The sequence below is a fragment of the Esox lucius genome, chromosome 13 (assembly GCF_011004845.1).
Source record: "Esox lucius isolate fEsoLuc1 chromosome 13, fEsoLuc1.pri, whole genome shotgun sequence".
In the NCBI taxonomy this organism is placed as follows: domain Eukaryota; kingdom Metazoa; phylum Chordata; class Actinopteri; order Esociformes; family Esocidae; genus Esox; species Esox lucius.
Genome location: NC_047581.1, coordinates 6,950,773 through 6,974,502, shown reverse-complemented (window position 1 = coordinate 6,974,502; position 23,730 = coordinate 6,950,773). Strand labels below are relative to the sequence as shown.

At 41.1% G+C, this 23,730-nt stretch overlaps 1 protein-coding gene across 1 annotated transcript in view; it reads right to left on the bottom strand.

Annotated features, from left to right (window-relative positions):
• Window positions 1–22,656, bottom strand: part of ckap2l (cytoskeleton associated protein 2-like) — a 29,084-nt gene extending 6,428 nt beyond the window's left edge. Inside the window, exons 1-6 of the mRNA XM_029124691.2 lie at window positions 22,487–22,656; window positions 18,257–18,326; window positions 18,095–18,155; window positions 16,539–17,968; window positions 6,049–6,250; window positions 5,613–5,768 (exon numbers count right to left, since the gene is read on the bottom strand). Coding sequence (XP_028980524.2) covers window positions 5,613–5,768; window positions 6,049–6,250; window positions 16,539–17,968; window positions 18,095–18,155; window positions 18,257–18,326; window positions 22,487–22,526 — 1,959 coding nt within the window. The 5' untranslated portion in view covers window positions 22,527–22,656. The remainder of the gene's footprint in view (window positions 1–5,612; window positions 5,769–6,048; window positions 6,251–16,538; window positions 17,969–18,094; window positions 18,156–18,256; window positions 18,327–22,486) is intronic.
• Window positions 22,657–23,730: the final 1,074 nt, after the last annotated feature.

The following is a 23,730-nucleotide window of genomic DNA, read 5'->3' as shown; positions in this document are numbered from 1 at the left end:
GACAACCTGGGAAGGAAGTCACTATTCGTACAAGAGTGAGAAAGATTCTACATTTAAAATAGATTTCTGTGAAATAATCGAGTGTAATGGTTTAGAGGTTCTGCAATATGCATCTGCTCATAAATATCTATGTCTAATAGACGTTAGTGCACCACCAAGATGTAAAGATTGGGGACGAGTAGGGTGGACCACTGTTCCACAAGGTTGGACTTAGTTTGAAAACATTGAAAAAGCGATATTCGATCGTCAGAGGGGTTTTTACCCAACCAATGCGATCAAAATCAGTGTAATCCCATTTACATTACAATAAAAGATCCTCAGAAGATTGTCAATAGGACACTTGTAATGAGAGTAGATGCTACAAGAAGAGATCCCCAGGTAAATATTAGGATTGTTGTAGTAAAGGGGCCAGAACCATCCTCAGGTCCAGGGACTATGAGAACTCCTATTACAGTGTCACCAGAGACAGGATTAATCGATGAGGAACAGACAAATTAAGTTGTAAAAGTAAGAGCTTACGGACCTTCATGAAACGATAGAAACAGGACATCAGGACACACATTTTTGGTTAGACTGGATACAATATACTGCCTGAACTGTTGTCGAGGAAGAATGCCGTGCATGTGGCTTGGGAAAACCTCAATTGGGGACTATACCGTTTCCAATGGATACCAATAACTACGAATGGAGTAGCTTGCATGATATTGTTATATCAGAGCGAAAAAAATAAATAGGAACTAGGGTCGTTGTGTCGACTTGCATTATGTATATCCACCCGTAACATCTGTATTTAGACCCCCACCATTCGAAGTTAAAGTTAGATACTTCTGTTTTATCAGATACCTAACCTCTGGACGTAAAGTAGGTAATCTGGAGATGTGTTCCATGACTATCAATGTTACCTTTGGAAAAACCATGACTAACCTCTCAGACATTGTGTCTTCCATTTTTATAGGCATCATCAGGCTCCAGCAGATGTTTGGTGGCTGTGCGGAGGAAAGAAATTAAGACCTATCCTGCCAGGAAATTGGACAGGCACGTCTGTTTCTGACCAAATGTTTCAGTTATCAAGGCCCTATGATGACCACGATTCTTAAAAAGAATGATCAATGCATTGAAAATCCTAACCAGAAGTGATGTAATAGTGAAAACAGTTTAAGGGGATTCATGTTGAATAATGATAAATTATACACAGGGGGGAATGTTGGATAAAATTGTAATAGTATGCGTTTATCAACATTACTAGAGAATTGTGCTTACATGACTAACCTTTAAATAACTTTGCGAGGAGCTTAATATCACCCATACAGAAGGCTTTTGCAAGAACTGACATTTAGTAAATGCTGATGTTGTTTCCTATTATTCGCTGGCTTTGAGCAAAACGTTACTAAGAGTAGAAATGACCAGATGAACTGTCTGATTAACTGTCTAGAATAATAGAGCTGTGGTTAAGGGTGATACAAATTAAATATACTTGTTCTTGTAGAAAAAGGTCAGAAACAGGGCAACCCCAGGTGTCACATTAAAACAGTCTTAGCACGTGTAACCAATACGAAGGGAGAGAAATAGGACAGGGCGGGACAAGGAAGTATTCAGATTTGTCTGCTGACAAGTATAAAATGTATGTGTTTTTCCAATTGTGCTCAAGACCAGTTTGCTGTTTTTAGTGTTTCATTGGGTTCAGTTCAGTTTCTAAATAATTAGATTTAGTGAATCAGAGACTTACAACCTCTGATTAGTGTTCTTGAATCTGTTAGTAGATGGATATGATTTGTGAGGGCCCTGAATATTGCTGGAATGTAACTATGTTTGGTGTTATAACTTCATTACTTGATTGGAATAAATTGTATTACTTTGAAATATAGATTACGATATCATTCCTCATTTATCTTCAATTACTTGAATAATTGGTAATTGGAAACTCATACTGTTTGTAGGGCCACTGATAATTACACGCATACAAGCCAAAGCAACAAGACCTGTCATCCCTGTAGGGAGTCCTGGGTTTCTAAACAGCCTGGTTAGGCCCAGGAACACACACCATTTTAATGACATATGTGGAGGCCCCTATTTGCTGTAAGAAAAAGCTGAATAATGTCTCTCCAAAATGAGTCAATTAAAAATCTGTTTGCTGATTTTGACATATTTCTGTCATAAAAAAATACAAGCACATCAAAGATCATAATTTAAATTCAATCACTTTCAATAAAAATTGCTCATTAAAATCCCAGTTGCAACAGTATAAGAGACAGAAGGGAGGGAGAGAAAATTAGTAGGAAAGAGGAGAAAGAAAGGGGGAAGGAGGTGAGGAAGATGATAGTTATGGAGATTGTCAAGTTATTTATCTGGACTATAGGGGATTTTGTTCATGAATACTCTTACCTTAAAATATATATGAACAATAATTAAAAATAAAAACAATAATTACATAAGAATTACTACTCCAATAAATAAATTGATTTGAAGAAACTGGGCAACTTGAAAATGCAGGGGAAGACATAAAAAGCTGTTTGTATTTCATGAACAGTACAACCAGTCTGCCAAAGTAAATATTTTCAGCTTTGCATTCTAAGACTGGGCCACCAAAAAAAGAGAGATCTATTGTAAAATAAAGTTAAAATTATCCATCATATAGCCTTGTTGTGTTCTGGCTAAGATACCGATACTGCATATTCCATTGGAAATCTTTAGTGAATTGTCGTGACTAGGCGTACGGGTGGGCGGTAAACCGGCATGAATGCAAATAGCGGTTTGACATTCTGCCATATCAGGGAAATTAATCTCATCGAATGACTCAATCCTGACTAATCTCTCCCAAGTCCAATAAAATTTCTACTAATCCTGGGGCCGTATTCACAAACATTTTATCCTACCAATAGGAGGACTCCTAATGGTAGCACTAAAAGTTCCTAGCTTTTACTAAGGACAGGGGAGATGTCTTAAGATAAAAGAAAGGGTGGGGTTGACCCTGTTACTATGGATGATGTTGTGTTCCACAAACAAGCTTACATACTATGCCCACAGTGATCAGCTGATCGAGGAGGGGTCTCTGTCAGTTAATTAACCACAGCAATACTGCAGAAGGATGTGAAATAAACATACTCAAATAAAAATGTAGATTAAGTGTCACTGATTAAAAATGATGATACTTGATATACTTACGAGTCAAGATATGTTCAGCTAATTTACAGCCACTTACATATTGGCCAGCTCATAAATAAATGTGCGCAATTATGTGTCCCATCTATAGCACCAACGAAACCAGGTGGTGGAGCTATGGCCATGAAGTCGGCTTTGTTTCTTTGTAGTTGGCGAACATCATGAGGAAACCAAATTATTTGTTACACGATATAGGGTCTGGGGAGGAACAATAATGGAGATATTGTACATCTGATATCGAAGAAAAGCCAGCATTTGCCAACTAACGTAGACCCTGCAGTGAACAGAAAAATTGACTGAATATTTCTATTTTAAATTGACACGCTTTGAAAGTAAAATGTCAAATCAAAAGGAAACTAAATCTGAATAAACATAGTCACAGAACCTGTTTGAAAAACAGTGAAAAAGTAGAATGGAATTATCGCCCTGCAGTATGAAAGATGACATAACTGCAATGTTCTGTTAGATTTACGTTTATACACCTAACAACTCAACACCAACACATTTAAACAAACCTACATAACCCCTCCATCTACAATAAAAGGTATAAATAATTACCATATTTATTGAAGGGGCTAATAAAATGTATAACTTGAGGATGTGTCTTGTGATACTATACTGTTCTTGTCGGGAAAGTGAAAAATATAGTGAAATGAATTTTGATTCATATTGCACAATCTTACTAGCCTGAATATCTGCATATCAAATGATGACCAGTACAGAAGAGCAACTGTCAGTGTCTCAAGAGTGCTGCAAACCTCTCAACTTTAAGACCCATTAAGTGATCAGCTAAACATATCAAGCTGCTAATCAGACACTTGCCTCGAACAGACACTATAATTTCGTCTGCTTGACTAATAAAATTGTTTGGGGGGGTTGAGTTGTCAGTTCTGGGATTAATGTATATTATGTCAGGGCTCCCAACTGCGATGAAAATGGTCGCATTTGCGACCAAATATATTTATCTGCGAGTGAAATTTCTGCCAAGGTCACCATTGGCGACAATACAAATGTACTCCCTTGGATTGTAAAATTTGCATCCTACGTGCATGTTTTATAACAAGTAGCCTATCGCTTCATTTGTTTTGTTAACGTCATTCATTTGTACATAGTCTGGCCCCCTTCCACTATGGTGAAAACTAAAAATGTTCTTGACCGACCGCCAAGCCTCATTAACCGGTTAGTTTAAAATATGCTCTATTTTAAATAACAGCCATTTTGAGCCACGCCTGCAATTTCCGGTCTGTTATGCGCCTCTTATATGCTTTTGTCTATGGTTTGCAATGAGACATTTTAATTGTTTATTAATAAACAAGTGTTTTCTTTCGGCTGCAAAGATTAGGTTGACGATAGCCTACTGACTTGCGATCTTTGCAATAGGCTAGTGAACGCGCAAGAGAGAAATGTACATTTCCTACGGATTAGGATATATATATATATATATACACACACACACATTTTTTTTTTGGATAGTTCTGTTTAGAAACAGCTTTCTGTAGATAATAGATATATTTGACATTTTTCAGGCCTGTTTGGCGAGTAGGCTACGCCTCGGTTCATGATGATATAATCTCCAGTTCATGCGCGGTAGCCTTATGTTGTGATTATTTATTCGTCTGCTATATACATTTTGTATGTATTAAATCCAGGATAGTGGTTAATGAAAAATGAAGATACAATTAATACACAACATAAATCCTATTGCAGCTTGTGGGAAGTCCTACTAACAAAAGAGCCCTACTGCACAGATTTCCAGAATGTTTTGCATCTAGTTGAGATAATGCTTGTCCTGCCAATTTCGGCTGCTCAATGTGAACGTGGTTTTTCAGCTCAAAACAGGATCAAATCTAAAGTACGCAATTCACTCCATGTGTCAACCTTGGAAGATTTGATCAGGATCAGCACTGAAGGCCCATCACTTGAACAGTTTGATCCTGAACCATGTGTCAAATGCTGGCTTCCTGCAAAAAAGAAGAGGAGACGGCCAAACTACACTCAGTGGCCAAGTGATATGGACATAATCATGGTCAGTGGCATTGACACTGGCTCAGATTCTGCATAATTTATTTTTTTATTTGACTGTATATAGTTCATAAGTCGGAAGAGGAGAGACATGCACACAACAAGGTGAATAAAAGTGCATTGTTATGTGGCTCTTAAAAAAATTATCTGGCGCCTGTTTTTTCCCCTATAGGAGCCAATGGCCCCTTAATTGATTTTTTGTTTGGAGTCCTGTATGTTGTTTGTGTGCATAATCTATACATACAGTCATTCTCATGTCAGTTAGCCAGGACATTTTAAGTTTGAAAGCAAGTAGTTTTGATGACTTGGGACACATATCAGCACATAAATGACAGACGAAAACTTTCTGGAAACCATTTTGGCAAAACAATTACTCTAAAGGGAAAAAAAGGCTAAATGAGCAGAACAGACAGGGGAGTGGGAGGAGTCACCTCTAGAACTACACGTACTGCCTCTTCAAAGAGAGGCAGCACATCCAGGTCGCCCTGGCGCTCCATCAGGTGGGCCAGGCAGATCCAGTACTTGGAGAACTTTTTAGCCATGGGAACACTGGACAGCATCTCCTGCACCTGGGTGGACGGGCAGCCCTACAGTGTGGAACATTGGAAACCATCAAAGACTGATACACAGTCGTAGATAAACAGTCAGTGAAAGAATAACAAGAATGCACATTTATTTTTTGGACAACTTCCTACTCCTTCCCCATTTCCAAGAATAAAAGCACCCTAATGAATGCTTGGAAATGGCTTTGTAACCCTACCTAGACATATGGGGATTAATAATCTCTTAGGAACAGAACAGAAAACCACACTTAGGCATATTTTAAATAACTCATATGGTTTCATTTAACCAAATCCTCTGCCATACCTCATCCAGCAGTTTGATGCAATCAGCCAGGCACTGGTCTACTGCACCAACAAGGGACTTGGCCTCCACGTCCTCATCCTCCATAGTGGCCCAGTAAGGCTGAGGTAGGGCCACAGTTCGCCGGGTCCGAAAGGGCCTTACTGGCATGGGGGGACGTTTATAAGAAATGCCTTTTCTCTCACGCCATTCTTGAAGCTTCTGTCTAGAGTCACACAAAATAGTTTTTTTGTTTCAAAATTATGGTCCAACAAATTCTGCATTTAATCAGGTCCTGAGTAGAAAGGAAAAACAGATGTTTGACAATGTTGCAATCGCTTTAACTACAGTATATCTCATGCAGGGGTTTTCCTGGCTCAAAAATAGTAAAAGGTGGTACCCAGCACTACTCCGCGCTCTACCGGACCGCCCGCTGTTATATACTTTCTACAGTATCTGCCCAACTATTTTTGTGTTAAATCTGCCCTGTTGTCCATGTTCACATGAGCAGCAAATGCACACTACAATGTACAATGCACACTAATACAATAGCAAACATCATTTTTATAAACGACAAAAAAAATATGTATGGCAGTAGGCTCAGTATCCGTCCTGACACTCAGCCAGAGACCGGTTTTTAATGTTAACTGATATGTGAGGGTAACTATTGGGTATTTTAAGTGGAAAATGCTAGTGGCAGTTGATGTGCAACCTCAATATTTAATGTGCATTTTTTCCTGAAAAACCATTTCTGAGATGCTACTGATAAGTTTTCTGTGCTGATTACTTTTGTCTGCAATATTCACGCTGATTCAACATTCACGCTGATGTTGCTCTGTCACAGACTTCCTGAACCTGCTTGACTGTCTAAACCTGGTACAGTAGGCCAACACACAATCTGGGACATACACTTAACATGACCATCACTGGAGAAATCGGTTCTTCAAACCTGGATGTACATGAGCAAGGTGGGTCTGACCACACGGCTCTGACAATGTCTATCTAATCATGCACATGAACTCCACCCGGAGCGGGCAATTACATTCAGAAACATCAAGTCCTTTGACACATCTGTCTTCCAGGTGTATGTCAGTACAGCGTACCCTCCTAGCTGACTGTTACGTCTGCAGCTGATGAGATGGTTGACCAGTAGAACAGCACGTTGAGGGACACTTACATCCTCTGTAAAGTCACATCTAGTATCATTCCAACGGTCCTCCCCATGGTTCACTGAGGAGCCATAGCCGCTAGCTAGAATGTCTATGGAGAAGCATTGGCTTAATTGTTTTATTTCTAATAATAATAATAATAATAAAACAGCCTCATAATAACTACCACATTGGGGTCTACCCTAAAAGTAGGGCTGTGCATTGGTCATTACTTTATTATCGGAATAGTATGCATTACTGCTTGAATAGTATTCGGTTTACCAAAACATGTTTTGTATAAGCTACTGATACAACATGAGCGCTACTACATAATGCACAAAGGAGTGGGTGTCATTCTCATCTTACATCGGCTCATTGGCCTTTAGTGAGAGAAAAGTGTGAGTGTGCTAATGGAGGAAGAAGCGTGGTAGACACGGGACCGTTTGAGGTCTGGATGCTGATGTGGTGCAGGCAAAGGAGCACAGCTACCTGCTTGGTAGTGATGTGCTGGTTGACTCTTCAATCCCTAGTCCCAATGATTACATCCACTCTGCATATAGTCTGGCGGTTGCAGATGGTTTATTTGGAATGACAGGCCTGTGTGGCTGAAAAACAGCAGGGACACACACCACTACAGTGTTATGTCCTGCATAGGTTTGTTTTCCCAGAGATTAACCACAAACAAATAATAAAACAGGTGGAAAAACTGTTTACTATTGTACTATAATGCATTGTCTGGATTCACCATTTCTGAATGATGATTGACACTGAGAATAGGAATGTAATAAATGTTAGTTATCAAGTGAAGCCTTTAGGGTAGGGAAGGCGCTTTGCTTCATTTTGCTTAATCTGTTAAGCTGTGTAGGCTCCTCATTCTCTTTTAGGCAGAAAGTCAAAATGAGCGACGTAACTTTTGTTTAGCAACCAAAGCCATATCGTCTGGGGCCTATGTTCTAATGTTATTTATTTCTGCACTCTCTACTATAGCCTAATATTTTACTATATGATCTGAGAGCCTCCTCTCCCTAGCTTCCGGTGCGCCAGAGAGTAAGGCTCCACATTTACTATGGAGTTTTTTTGCCTACTAGTTTTAATTTTTTATTATGCTGCACTTTCGCTCATACAGTATGACCAACAAGCACTTTTGGATATTGGTTCATCATTGAACACAGACTATTACACTACTCCCTGGAGCAACTGCTGCAATTCTTTTGTTCTGCCGCCGAACTGTTTACCAATTCTGACCAAAAAGTGGGGCAAACGTACTGGTGTCCTATGCAGATCTCTGATGAGATACTGCAATCCGCTATTGCATCAGGGATGAAAAAAGTGAATACAGGCATAGGTTGGAGTCAAATTACCACAGCTCTGACCCCTGAGGCATGTGGGGGAGGACTGCGACATCACAGAATACAAAGGGAGAAATAGCAATGACTAGTGATCGACCAATGTATCTGTTTACCGATATCTTTCCCGATATTTAAGCATTTTTCCATAATCGGGAATCGGTTTTGTAATATCGGTTTCGCCGATTAACGGCGCCATCTTGTGGCCGTTTCGAGATTTCCGTCATTGCAGCCCGGGCGTCTGAGGAGATCAGTCAACAACAACTCAGTGCACAGGTAAAGTATATGTTCTACTTGGTTTGCTTTAATTAATCAACTTTATTTAACATAATAAGACATGCACAAATGAGATCTGAGACAAATTCCTGATATAGTTAATTTATGCAGCTTGTTTCTAAACAATTGAGACGAACTCATTGAGTCATGTAGTGTAATTCGTCATGTCCTGCCCCAATAAAAACGTAACTTTACATGAATTAAATAAAACAGACATGAATGAGTGCATGTTGAAAATAAAAGCGCTGAATTTAATTCTCTATCTGTAGTATTTGCTCACCATTAGTCTAGAAGAAAAAGTTTGTTCACATTGCATAGCAACTAACGGATGATCAGGAGGCTTAAGCACGGCCACTGAATTAAACTTTTGACAAGATTCTTGTTTAAACACCCTAGATTATATTATCATTTACTACATAATTATTTCGCTAATACACATAAAAATATAGCCTACCGCTTTGTGGAAATTAATTATTTATTATCTCCATGCGCGATCACGGTTGATCAAGTTATAGTCAAACAGCACTTTGTCAGTTGGCATTTCATGATATAACGTTAGATTGAATGTGGATCATAAAATGCCAACTGACAAGTGCTGTTTAACTTTATATATAGTCTCGGAAAAAAAAGTTCGTTCATATTGCTCAGCACTTGAATGGGTTGATGATTAGGAAGCCTCAAGCACGGCCACTGCATGACATTTTTGACAAGATTATCTCGTAAACCCCCTAAATTATATACTCATTTGATTTACTACATAACCATTATTTAGTTAATACAAATCTAAATAAATGCAGCTCTGTGGAAATTATTTATTAACTCAACACGCGATCGCGGTTGAGTAGGTTGAGAAAATGCAATCATGTATGCTGTTTTGTTTGTTACTTTCCTGACAATGTTATATATTCCAGCTAATATTATTCAATGAATTAAATTAAAATTACCCAGTGAATTATTCCTCACTCTTAAACCTATTAAATGGCATATAAACTTTCTAAAACTGTTTTAAAAAAAATACATTTCTGCAAAGGTGATATAACTCCCCTGTCATTTATTTTCTCCATTTTAAAACAGACTTTTAACATTTATTTTGCCTATTGTTAACATTGTTGCTGATAATGCTTATACATCATATGTATAATTTAGATATAAATTATATAATGTAATATATTTTTTATTGTAACTTGAAGATTTAATTTAACATGAAAAACTGCTAACTTTCAGCACTTTTTTTAAGATGACTGAAAGGAGGAAAAATCAAAGTGAGGTATGGACTTACTTCACTCAGCCAATGACAGGAGTAGCAGTTTGCAAAGAATGCCAAATGAATGTAAGCATGGGGTCAAAATCTACAACAACAAAAAATACCTCCAACATGTGGAACCACTTAAAGATACATCACTCAACTATCTTTGAAGAGGCAAAGAAAAAAAAGAGATGCTGAAGAGGCAAAGACATCCAGCCACATTCAAGCATCTCTTCCTATGATGTTTGAAAAGCAGACAAAGTGGAAGACTACTGATGTCCGCTCAAAAACACTGGACAGGATGATTACAGAAATGATAGCTACAGACAATCAGCCTTTCACCATGGTTCAAAATAAAGGCTTCCAGAGAGTCATGGCAACTGCAGAACCAAGATATACTCTGAAGAGTGAGAAGTTCTATCGCACAGAGATGTTCCCCAGTATTCACAACAGTATCGTTGAGAAGGTTAAAGCACTGCTTAAGCCTGATAACGCAGGTTATAACTTGGCTTTTACTACAGACTGCTGGTCCGGTACAACTGAATCCCTAATGAGCTTGACATGCCATTTCATTGATGATCAGTGGATTCGCAGACAAGTAATTCTAAACACAAAAGCAATGATGGTATAACACACTGGAGAGTACATTAGCGAGATGTTTTTGGGCATGCTGGAAGAATGGGACATTGACAAAGATAGAGTGGTTCTTGTTCTCAGGGACAGTGGTGCTAACATTGTTAAAAGGTATGAGAATTGCTGAACTGCCTGACATGAGCTGCAGTGCCCACATATTACAGCTAGTTGTCAATGACGGCCTCAACTCACAAAGAGCTGTCCAAAATATCCTGTCAGTGCTGAAAAGCTGTGCTATACATTTTAATCATTCAGTACTAGCTAAACAGCGTTTAGCAGTGATCCAGCAGGATCTTGGGCTACCTGCACATGACATCATTCAGGCTGTCCCGACCCGATGGAATTCCACCCTGCACATGCTGGTCAGGATGCAAGAGCAGAGAAGAGCTCTGAACATATATGCCAGTGAGCATAGTGGGTTCACTAGCCTGAGTGCTGATCAGTGGAGTATTGTCAGCAATCTTATTGAGACCCTTTCTCCAGTGGAAGAGGTCACTCTTGCGATGAGCCACTATGAGAGTTCAGCATCATGCATCATTCCATCTGTCAAAGTTCTGAAGATGTTGCTTAGCAGTCAAGGTCCCTCCTCTCATGGGATTAAAACAATGAGACAGGAGATGCTGGAGAGTCTCACCCGACGGTTTGCAAAAGTGGAGGAGGTGAAATGTGCAGTCCTTGCCTGTCTTATGGATCCAAGGTACAAGGCACATGCCTTTTCATCGGACACCACACTGTTGAATGCAAAAGTTTGGCTTGAGGAGGAGACAGAAACCTTAGAGCAAGACAACAACGCACAACGTGAAGGAACACAGTCAGATGATTCCAGCACAGTTTCAAAAAGGCCCCGTACAGAAGAAACCCAGAAGAAACTGATTGATGAGATGTATGATACTCTGCTTGGTGCTACTAGTTCTGAAGTTGGTGGGTCTAGCCTTGAAAGAGAGCTTCAGCAGTACCTTTCAGAATCAGTGATTGATAGGAGGATGGGCAAGCCACTTGAATGGTGGAAACAAAATGAGAAAAGGTTCCCCATTCTTGCTCGTCTGTCAAGAAAGTTCCTTTGCCCCCCACCGTCTTCGGTGCCCAGTGAACGAGTCTTCAGTGAAGTGGGAGCCATTTATGAAAACAAACGAAGCAGGCTTACAGGGCAGAATGCTGAAAGACTCTGTTTTCTACACTACAACCTAGTTCTGCTTAACTGGGAGTATTAAGTTACACTTCATTTTTGTGCTTTATTTTTTTAATTTTTTTACCTGTTTTTTTTTTTTTTACCTCAACAAAGCTTTTATTTTAAAACAAAGACACTTAGTAGCAGTGCACTTTTATTTTTTTGGACTCAGACCCCTCTATTTATTTGTGTATAAATATAAAGGTTTTTTTGTATGCAAGGAGGGAGTTATTGTTATAAATAAAATGGTTTGTTCAGCTCATTTGTGTTGTAATAATTGTCAAAAACAGAAGTATAACAGTAAATAAATATCGGTTCTGCATATCGGTTATCGGGTACATAAACATGCAAATAATCGGTATCGGTTATAAAAAAATCAATATCGGTCGATCACTAGCAATGACGCTTGTCCCACCGCCTCGCTCCCTGACAAGTTCAATACCTTCAATACACGGTTTGAGGCAACCAGATAGCATTCCAGGCCGTGTCCTCAGGGGGTGCGCTGACCAACTAGGGAAGGTTTTCACCACCATATCAACCTCTCCCTGTTCCTGTCTGTAGTCCCCACCTGCTTCAAACAGACCACCATCGTCCCTGTACCGAAGAAACCTTCCATCACCTGCCTGAATGACTACCGCCCTGTAGCACTGACTTCCACCATCATGAAGTGCTTTGAGCCGCTGGTCAGAATTCACATCTGCGCCACCCTTCCTGACACCTTGGACCCGTTTCAATTTGCTTACAGCCCCAACAGATCTATGGATGATGCCATCGCCCTGGTGACACACACTGCCTTCTCCAACCTGGAAAAAGGCAATACATACTTGAGGATGCTGTTTGTGGACTACAACTCTACATTCAACACCATTGTGCCCACTAAGCGTGTTCCTAAGCTCAGGACCCTGGGTCTTAACACCTCCCTCTGCAATTGGATCCTGGACTTCTGGACGGGCCAACCCCAGGGGGTGAGAATGGGTAACCTCACTACCATCCTGGGTCAAATCAACAATGATGAGAGCGCTTACAGAGAAGAGGTAAGGAAACTGGCAACAGGATGCCAGGACAACAACCTCTCTCTCAACATCTGTAAGACTAAAGAGATGATCATGGACTTCAGGAAGTGGCAGCAGCGGGGTCACGCCCCCATACACATTGATGGAGCTGAAGCGGAGAGTCTCCGAATTCAAGTTTCTCAGTGTGTTCATCAAGGATAACCTCACCTGGTCCAGACAAGAGACATTGGCAGTGAAAACTGCCCAAAAATGACCATACGTCCTGAGGAGACAAGAAATGCGTCATGCCTGCAAGAACTCTCACCAACTTCTACAGGTGCACCCTCTCAGGCTGCATTACTGCCTGGTAGGCAGCTGCTACGCTGCAGACCGCAAGTCCCTTCAAAGAATGGTAAAGTCTGCAGAGCGCATCATCGGCTACCATCTCCACTCCGCGCAAGGCATCTATGATACATGATGCCTGAGGAAAGCACGGAACATCAAAGATCACAGCCACCAAGGCTATGTTCTGTTCACACTGCTGCTGTCTGGTCGACGCTTCCAGAGCATCTACTGGGGCTTGCTTTAATGCTTTGAAAGCTGATTTATAATATTTCGCTTATACATTTTATAAATCGCTTGTAATATATCTGCTTTGAAAGATGATATCCATATGTGTAAAAGTACCAAAGAAATCCTGTTGGTATGGTTACTCCAGTTGTATTATCTCAAGTTTAGTTAGAGATATATTTGTCATCTTTTCAGACTTAAATAGCTGAGAAGTAGAGGTATATATGAAATTCCCATACTGTCTGTCTATCTTGTTGGGAAAGTGGGTTAAACAGCTGCTGTTTGGGAAATATTACTTAACTTGTTGCTATGACTAATGAGGTCGTAATACCTCTAGTTTGGTAATCAATGTTTTTGTAATTTTTTCAGATTTAAATGGCTGAGAAGTAGCGGAATAGAGAACATTTTTACTTTGTCTATCTTGCTGGGAAAGGGGTTTTCACAGCCGATTTTTGGGAAGTATTGCTAAACATCATGTTGCTCTGGTTACTGCGGTTGCAATATCTCAAGCTTGTTATGAGACATCTTTGTAATTTTTTCCTGATTGGAATATCTGAAGTAGATGAATATGAAATATTCATGAATTGTGTTTGTCTAACTGGGAAAGTGTGTTAAATAGCATTTGTTTGGGAAATAAGGCTATAAACTAATTGCTATGGTTAGTGCGGTTGTAATATCTCGATTTTGGTAAAAGTGATTTTTGTAATTGGTTCTGATTTTAATAGCTGGGAAGTAGAGGAATATTGAAAATGTGTACTTTTGTCTATCTTGCTGGGAAAGTGGGTGAAACAGGCAGCTGTTTTAGAAATATTCAAATTATTGGTAAGAGATATTTTCAAGTTTTTTCCTGATTTGAACAGGTGAGAGTATAGGTACATTTAAGTAAATCCATGTTGGTGTATCTGGTTCAGAAAGTACTTTAGATTGCAGTTGTTTTTGAAAACATGGAAAAATCCTGTTACTATGGTTACTCTGGTTGAAGTAGCTTGATTTATTTAAGTTGGGTAAACGGCAGTAGTTTGGGAAGTATTGCTTAAAATCTTGTTGCTATGGTTACTGTGGTTGCAATATCTCAAGTTTGGTAAGAGAAATTTTCTAAATTATTTTTGATATGAATAGCTGAGAAGTCAATCAATATTTCAGTTTCTCCATGTTGGTTTGTCTCATTCATGCATCCTTCACAAAGGCAAATCTGCCTGATTCCAGGCTTGCTGAAGCATCCCCAGATAATCACTGATCCGCAACCAAATGGGCTCTTCTTTGCTTCTCATTGAAGAAGGGCTTTTATCTAGTTTAGCACGACTTCAGCCCTGCCCTTAGGAACCAATTTCAAACCGTCCTCGCCATGTACTTCACCCCAGCTGCTGTTTGCCATTCTATTTGTAGCTCAATTGATGTCATCCTACGGTTGTTGAGTGACTTTTGAATTAGTTGATGGTCAATAGATAGTCGTTTTCACCCTCAATGTCTGTTGCCTGACCTTGTTCTTATGAATTGCCATCTTTGAAATTTTCAGGATGGAAGCAACGTAATGCTCAGTGCAACCCTCTGCTAGTAAAGCCTGAATTGAACCCTTCTTTTCCTCACTCAAAGCTTTTCTTTTCTTATTCAAATTACCTTTGAGGTATTACTTGCAAAGTTTTTGGTCCCATTGGAAGAGAAGGGTGATGACCACAGCAGTGGTTATTATACTTTTCCTCATGTAGATGTAGTGATTGTATGAGTTAGTGAACTGTTGTAAGCTGTTGTAACCAATGTAGATGTATTGATTGTATAAGTTAGTGAACTGTTATAAGCTGTTGTAACCAATGAAACAAAATATTAAATGTTTGTAATATGAGCTGAAACTGAAGGAGCAAGTAGGAGAATAGGAAACCCTGTTCAAGCGGTTGCCGGGGAGAGAAAGATTTAGTATGTCTGTCTTTTGAGAAACAGGACACAGGTTAGAGACACACACACATAGTCTGACAGGCCAGACCAGGAGGGGACAAGAAGATGTTTGCATTTATCCTTATAAGGAATAGAACTGGACCAGGACCAATAGCATACTTGCTTTGTGAATTTAACGACTCTATCTTTTGGGCGTAGTAGAAGTATAAAAATGATGTTTTGACTGTTGATCCTTAGACATTGTGCGGCGACACGTGTCTCCAGAAGCTTCTGTAATAAATGGACATACGATACGGTAATTGACCTGACTCCTGGTGTTTTATTCTCCTTTCCAACAAACCAACTCGGGGAAGTGTGAGACTTCAACACTCGTTAAATTAGATTTGGTTCAGGTAATCACCTAATCAGTACCTCATTAGGTAAAATGAGTGCCTGTGTTGTAATTTAACAAGACACTGGAATGGAATGGCTCCCATACAGGTAGAGATGCTGATTTAAGAGTGGTCTCTTAATTTTTTCCAGAGCTGTATATTATTAGAATTTTTTGAAACTTGAAATTTTGATTCTGAATTTGTGAACATTGAAAAAGTGGTATTTGAAGTGTTAAATTCAGAGGCAAAAAAAATTCTGATTCATCACTTCAATGCATAAAAATTAATTGCTAGAAATTAAATCGCTCTTAAATTTCAAAATCTGTTTGTGAAGTACAACATAATTAACATGCATGATTCATTCATTCATTCACTCCGGATAAGGTAATCTGCAAAATGACTAAAATGCACAAAGGTACACTTGATCCCAGTTAACACATTGAGAAGTTAATGGCTTACTAGAAAATACTGCCACTGAACTAGTAAGCATCACAATCAGCAACAACCACTGATCTAAGCAAAGCATGTTACGCCAGTTACTACCTGTCTATTTGTAACTTGAAGTTACAAACCATCAATGTTTTAGTTTTATTTGAGTATTTTCATGACAGGATGGTAGGGAGCACAGTCTACGAAACAGGCATGTTGAAGGTAAACAGAGGAAGGGAACAGGCCAAGCCAGGGCACAAAGCCCATGTGGGAGGAGCCCATATCTTAAACAGCTACACTGGACTCCAGGAAGCAACCTGTCCATTTCTTGACAGATAATCAAACTAACCACTATACATTTTCCCAAGGTTGTCTAAAAAATTACACTAGAGCTTGTTTGACAAAACCAAACTCTGGGAAAAAGAACAACAAAACAAACACTCACATCCTTTCCTCTTGTGCAGCAGTCATCTTTTTCCTGCCTTCCGTCTGGGGGATGACCCTGGCCTGATCTCTGGGCGTCTTCAGGCCAACACCAGCCTCCCAGCCCATCTCCGCCTCTTCGTGGCTGGACTCTGTGGTGACGTGCGGCATTGTCTGAGGGATCCAAGCGCCGTTCACTATCCTGTTGTTAGACCAACCCAACGGTGTAGAAGTGTTACCGTCACTCGTCGCCTCTCTGTTATCCTCTCCGCTGCAGTTCCATCCCATCTTAGCCACGGCCTCATGCATGGCCCTACTCAAAGCCTTGACCTGCCATTGGCTCCCCGCTAGTCCTTCGGAGGCTCGATGGACAGGCTTTCGTGTCCAGGCAGCAGGCGCTCCTGCAGTTATAGCCCCAGCCTTGTGCTGTGGTGGAGCCCTCTTCGCAGGCACAACTTCACGAACCAGGACCTTGGATTTTTTCATCAGAGGCAGTTTTCCTTCATCCACCGGTTTCATAACTGCAGTCTTGGATCCAGGACTGGTTAGATCTTGGCTGGATGGTTTAGGTCTGGAGACAGGTTGCTTCAGTCCTGCCATTTTACCGGTTGTCCTTGGAAGAGTTTTAGAATATGTCCTGCTCAGAAACGTGCTCCTCTTCGGCTCATCCTCCACAGACAAGGCACCTGTCCTCTGGTTAGGTTTACACACAGCAGTGAAAGGATTTGTTTTCTGTTGAGTACCAACTAGCTTCTGGGTGACTGCTGGGATTGGGAGGGCAGCGTTTGAGCGCCCTTTGTTACAGAAAAAGGTTGTGGGGGCTGAGATGGCAGATCTGGGCTGTGTAATTCTAGGTGCATCCCGGCCAACCTTGGCTTTGGCCACAGTTTTTGGGAGTGGGCCGGCCGCACTGGGCCGGGGGCCGGCCGCACTGGGCCGGGGGACGGCCGCACTGGGCCGGGGGACGGCCGCACTGGGACGGGGGACGGCCGCACTGGGACGGGGGACGGCCGCACTGGGACGGGGGACGGCCGCACTGGGACGGGGGACGGCCGCACTGGGCCCTAAGCTACTTACAGGACGTGAATAATTGTTTTTTACCGTTGGGTTGGGATGTAATCTGGTCTGGCTGTTGGGGCCTGAGCACATTCTGATGGAGACATTGGAGTTAGGTCTGGCTGGAACTGTTGTCAGGCTGGCAGGGTGACCCCTGACTAACATCTTTGATGTACTTTTGAGAGCATTGAGGCGGGCTGTAATCAATGCATCACTGAGGGGATGGAGAGTGCTGCTAGTGGTGGAGCCCTGTTTGTTTGTTGTACTGCAGAGGTTTCTTTTGACAACAGCTTTGGTTGATGTAGAGTGAACCATTGCAGATTGCCCTTTTGTCTTAAAGTTGTTTGGACCCCGGTTCTCCTTGCCTGTTGCAGAGTTCTCTTTCCCATTTGCCAGCTGCAAAAATAAAACAAGTTTCTTTTTTGTTGAAAAGTTGTTAAAGTGTGTTCAATATAATTAATGAAGCCAACTTATGAGCCAACTTCAGTTAGTGTAAAGGAGAGAGAAGGGAGGATTACTTACATCAGCCTTCATATTAGTCACGGTTGCGGTCTCTGCTTTAATGTTATTTCGAAGATAGGGTCTAAAATATTGTTGAAAAAAAAATGTGTGTTGAAAAGAAATGTATGTACAGATAAATGTTAGTTACTTCATTCTGCTGGACAATACAGCCCAATATCTTACTTTGGGTTAGGGAGTTTCAGTCTTCCTTTGGCTGCCAAGTACTCTGTTAACTTCTGCTTGCGCAATTCTGCTGATGAAAGAAGTAAAGGTGAAAAGATGTATTTTCCTCCTGTCCATGGTATCCCTGAGAAAAGTTCCTACCATACAACCGAACACGGAGGAAAAACAAAGATGTCCGGATTTCCAGAGCTGTATAATGTGTCCATAGTTCAATTACAGGGACACAAACAAAGAAGTGACAGATGTAAAGGGGTATGAGGCTAATGGTGTACCTGGTGGGATTTATGAACATGATCAATGCACATTTATTTACACAGCTACTTTCTCACATTAGCTAGCTAATATCATACAGTACAAGCCAAAAGTTTGGACACCTCATTCAATGCGTTTTCTTTATTTTCATTACTATTTACATTGTAGATTCTCACTGAAGGCATCAAAACTATGAATGAACACATATGGAATTACATATTTAACAAAAAACTTTGAAATAATTGAAAAAGTCTTATATTTTAGATTCCTCAAAGTAGCCACCCTTTGCTTTTTTGATGGTGCTGCCAACCCTTGGTGTTCTCTCAATGAGCTTCATGAGGTAGTCACCTGAAATGGTTTTCACTTCACAGGTGTGCCTTGTCAGGGTAAATTAGTGGACTTTTTTTCCCTTATTAATGGGGTTGGGACCATCAGTTCTGTTGTGCAGAAGTCAGGTTGATACACAGGCGACAGCCCTATTCGACAACAGTTAGAATTCATATTATGGCAAAAACCAATCAGCTAAGTAAAGAGAAATGAGTGGCCATCATTACTTTAACAAATGAAGGTCAGTCAGTCAGGAAAATTGGGGACACATTCAAAGTTTTCGCAAGTGCAGTTGCAAAAAACATCAGGCACTACAACAAAACTGTCTCACATGAGGACCGCCCCAGGAAAGGAAGACCAAGAGTCACCTCTGCTGCTGAGGATAATTTCATCCGAGTCACCAGCCTAAGAAATCGCAGGTTAACAACAGCTCAGATTAGAGACCAGCTGAATGCCACACAGAGTACTAGCAGCAGACATCTCTAGAACAACTGTTAAGAGGAGACCGCGCGAATCATGGTCAAGTAGCTGCTAGGAAACCACTGCTAAGGAGAGGCAACAAGCAGAAGAGATTTGTTTGGGCCAAGAAACACAAGGAATGGACATAAGACCAGTGGAAATCTGTGCTTTGGTCTGATGAGTCCAAATTTGAGATCTTTGGTTCCAACCGCCATGTCTTTGTGCGACGCAGAAAAGGTGAACGGATGGATTCCACATGCCTGATTCCCACCGTGAAGCACGGAGGAGGAGGTGTGATGGTGCTTTGCTGATGATACTGTTGGGGATTAATTCAAAATTGAAGGCATACTGAACCAGTATGGCTACCACAGCATCCTGCAGCAACATGCCATCCCATCCGGTTTGTGTTTAGTTGGACCATCATTTATTTTTCAACAGGACAATGACCCCAAACACATCTACAGGCTGTGTAAGGGCTATTTGACCAAGAAGGAGAGTGATGGAGTGCTGCGCCAGATGACTTGGCCTCCATAGTCACCGGACCTGAACCCAATCGAGATGGTTTGGGGTGAGCTGGACTGCAGAGTGAAGGCAAAAGGGCCAACAAGTGCTAAGCATTTCTGGGAACTCATTCAAGACTGTTGGAAAACCATTTCAGGTGACTACCTCTTGAAGCTCATCAAGAGAATCCCAAGAGTGTGCAAAGCAATAATCAGAGCAAAGGGTGGCTACTTTGAAGAAACTAGAATATAAGACATGTTTTCAGTTATTTCACACTTTTTTGTTAAGAACATAATTCCACGTGTTCATTCATTATTTTGATTCCTTCAGTGAGAATCTACAATGTAAATACTCTTGAAAATAAAGGAAACGCATTGAATGAGGTGTCCAAACTTTTGGCCTGTATTGTACATGATCAAATACAGAAACATTATAGCTTATTTTTCCACAAACCAAACTATTTCAATAGTTCCACAAACATAACTCTTTTCATTAACCAAGGAATCCCTTATTCCTACCTAGACTCAAAACAGCGGATTGACGTCAATACTGCTAGGTAACTTCCGGCGTTGATAAATAGTATTTCAGAACAACAAAACTCCAAAGTGGACACCGCCCCAGGAAGGCGTTCCGGAGGCATCCGAAACAGATGCCCAAGCCACCTCAGCTGACCCCTCTAGATGTGGAGGAGCAGCGGCTCTACTCCGAGCTCTTCCCGGGTGACCGAGCTTCTCACCCTAAGGGATCGCCCAGCCACCCTGCGGAGAAAGCTCATTTCGGCCGCCTGTATCCGGGATCTTGTCCTTTCGGTCATGACCCAAAGCTCATGACCATAGGTGAGAGTAGGAACGTAGATCCTTCACTTCGAGAGCTTCGCTTTGCGGCTCAGCTCTTTCTTCACCACGACAGACCGATACATCGACCGCATTACTGCAGAAGCTGCACCGATCCGTCTGTCAATCTCCCGTTCCATCCTTCCCTCACTCGTGAACAAGACCCCTGGATACTTAAAGTCCTCCACTTGAGGCAAGCACTCTCCACCAACCTGAAGTGGGCAAGCCACCCTTTTCCGACTGAGGACCATGGCCTCGGATTTGGAGGTACTGATTCTCATCCCCACCGCTTCACACTCGGCTGCAAACCGTCCCAGCGCATGCTGAAGGTCCTGGTTTGAAGGGGCCAACACGACAACATCATCCGCAAAGAGGCAAGACGAAATCGTCTGGTCCCCAAACCTGACACCCTCCGGCCCCTGGCTGCGCCTAGAAATTCTGTCCATAAAAATTAAGAACATAACCGGTGACAAGGGGCAGCCCTGCCGGAGTCCAACATGCACTGGGAACAAGTCTGACCTACTGCCGGCAATGCGGACCAAGCTCCTGCTTCGGTCGTATAGGGACCTGACAGCCCTTAGCAAAGGACCCAGGACCCCATATTCCCAAAGCACCCTCCACAGGACGCCGCGAGGGACACAGTCGAATGCCTTCTCCAAAGCCACAAAACACATGTGGACTGGTTGGGCAAACTCCCATGAACCCTCCAACACCCCGTAGAGGGTATAGAGCTGGTCCAGTGTTCCATGGCCCGGACGAAAACCACACTGTTCCTCCTGAATCCGAGGTTCTACTATCGGCAAAGATAGTAAATATTCCTGTTAGCACATTTTTAGTCTACATAGTAACTCAAACATGAATAGGTTTCATTTTTTCTGAAATACACTTATTTATTTTCTTGGAAAATAAAAATACCAAACTCAGCCCAAGAGTAACTATAACTTGGTTGTTATTGTATTATTAAGTGATATTCACGAAACCTCACATCGCAATCACTACACTAGAGTGCAACCCTTTCATGACTGAAAGGGTTACGGTGGGCAAAGGCGTAGCCGAAGGACTGAGACCTTTCGAAAGTGTGTTCATTCATGTTACCGGCAACTGCATTTTATACATAACCTTAAAAAAACGTTCTCCCCCTCTATGGCAATAGGACGGTACCTGGTTTATCCCTACTGAGGGCAGTGTAATAAAGGGAGTATAGTAGTAAAAACCGAAGGTACTATAGTTCATTTTGGAGTAGGTAAGTACTGTAACGATAGCTATGTTATACATTATTTTTGAGTGAAGATCCACTCAACTGTCTGTGTGATGTACAGGAAACGCTGGAAAGACAGCCCAACCATGTGGTTAAGTTTAGTTATAATATTTGAAACCACAAGCCATTACCCTGTGTTCAGTGTCGAAGCCTTATTTCAGTGTTTTTTTTCCAGTCCGTTTTTATCCAAAATAGAGGGATGTGAACTGAAAGTAAAAATTACATAATGTCCGGAGTTGGAAAACGATTAACAACAAGTCTGAGTTAAACTGTTACAGTACAGTTCGCTATTATATGTAACTACCATAGCAATATTATTGGCGCTATATCTCATCATTAAATTAACTGTCTAGCTACTAGGCTATACTACACTCCCTTCTGATAACAATGCCTTGCTAACACAATCATAGAATATTCGACTAAAATGCTATAACATAGCTAATTATGAACTAATAAAACTGGAATTCGAGGTATTTCACGTGTTATTGAGTTTGCCTCGTACTGCATCGACAAAGTAGTTAAACGCGAATTAGCAAATACAGCTAACTGATTGGATACTATATCTAGAGCGCCATGTAAATAGTTACACCTTTCATTTACCTTTTCCATTACGGTTGGGAACAATTTCTTCACCCTCCATTGCTGTTTGGACACAATCCACTACTTAAGATACAAATTGCAAGGAAACGTTAAGCTACTCAGTGGAATATATGCTAACGTCCATTGCTTGCTGTTTACTAACTTTTATGTGTATTGACCAACTGAGCAAAGCAAACCGACTTGTAGAAAACCTCTCCCATTGGATCATTCAAATTTTGAAAATGTGCAACCGCAGAGGGGCGTGGCCAATGTGAAAACGCTATCCAGCAGCAGTCATACATCCGTTTGGTCATTTCCATTTCATTTTTATGTAGAAACCTCGGAGATGACACCGGTAAGAAAATAATTAAAATGTAGATGATTTATAAAGTTAGCTTTCAAATACATACAGATTTATCTGTCAATATCGCTAGGTAGTAACATTGTTTGTTTTCAAGGTACTGTGTCAGGTCAGTAGTAAATAGGGATGCCATAGGTCACTTGTAAATAGGGTTGATCTTCCCATATTGAAGCATAAAATGCATTGCCCCTTACAGAATCAATACGGGACGCGATTTGTCCCGTATTTTTGTGCACACCCTACTCTAATGCATGTACTACGTTTTCAGAAGCTTGGATTGACATGAGAAATAATAAAACCATGAGTTGCATGAGACATAGCAGAGAAGAATTAAATCAGAATGACAGGCGAGTTGTCTGTCACTCAACGTCATCGGTGACCTAGTTACGAAGACTCATTTAGCAGTGCGGCTCACCCAAATACACAAGTTGCCAGTCTTGTAGGACAGAAGACTCCGTGCGTGCTATCTGTGTGTTTGAGAGAAATGTATTTTAACACACAGTTAAAGAAATCTGGCAATTCTTTTTTATCCCACTAGGTGGATAGTCAAGTTTATGTAGCACATTTAAAAACAACAGGGTTTGACCCAAAGTGACAGTCAAGGCAGGTGGATTAACATCTGTCTCAAGACAGGTAGGCTATACGTGCAGGCGCTAGAACAAATGTTTTGGACGGGCTTTTGATTTCCATGGGTGGGCACATGTATCCTACTTACCAACATAGAATTGTAACTTCAGCACCAGGGATGCAAAGTAAATACTTTTTTCATGCATGGCTTGCTGAAGCTATATACAGTGGGGAGAACAAGTATTTGATACACTGCCGATGTTGCGGGTTTTCCGACTTACAAAGCCTGTAGAGGTCTTATCATAGGTACTTCAACGGAATCTAAAACAAAAATCCA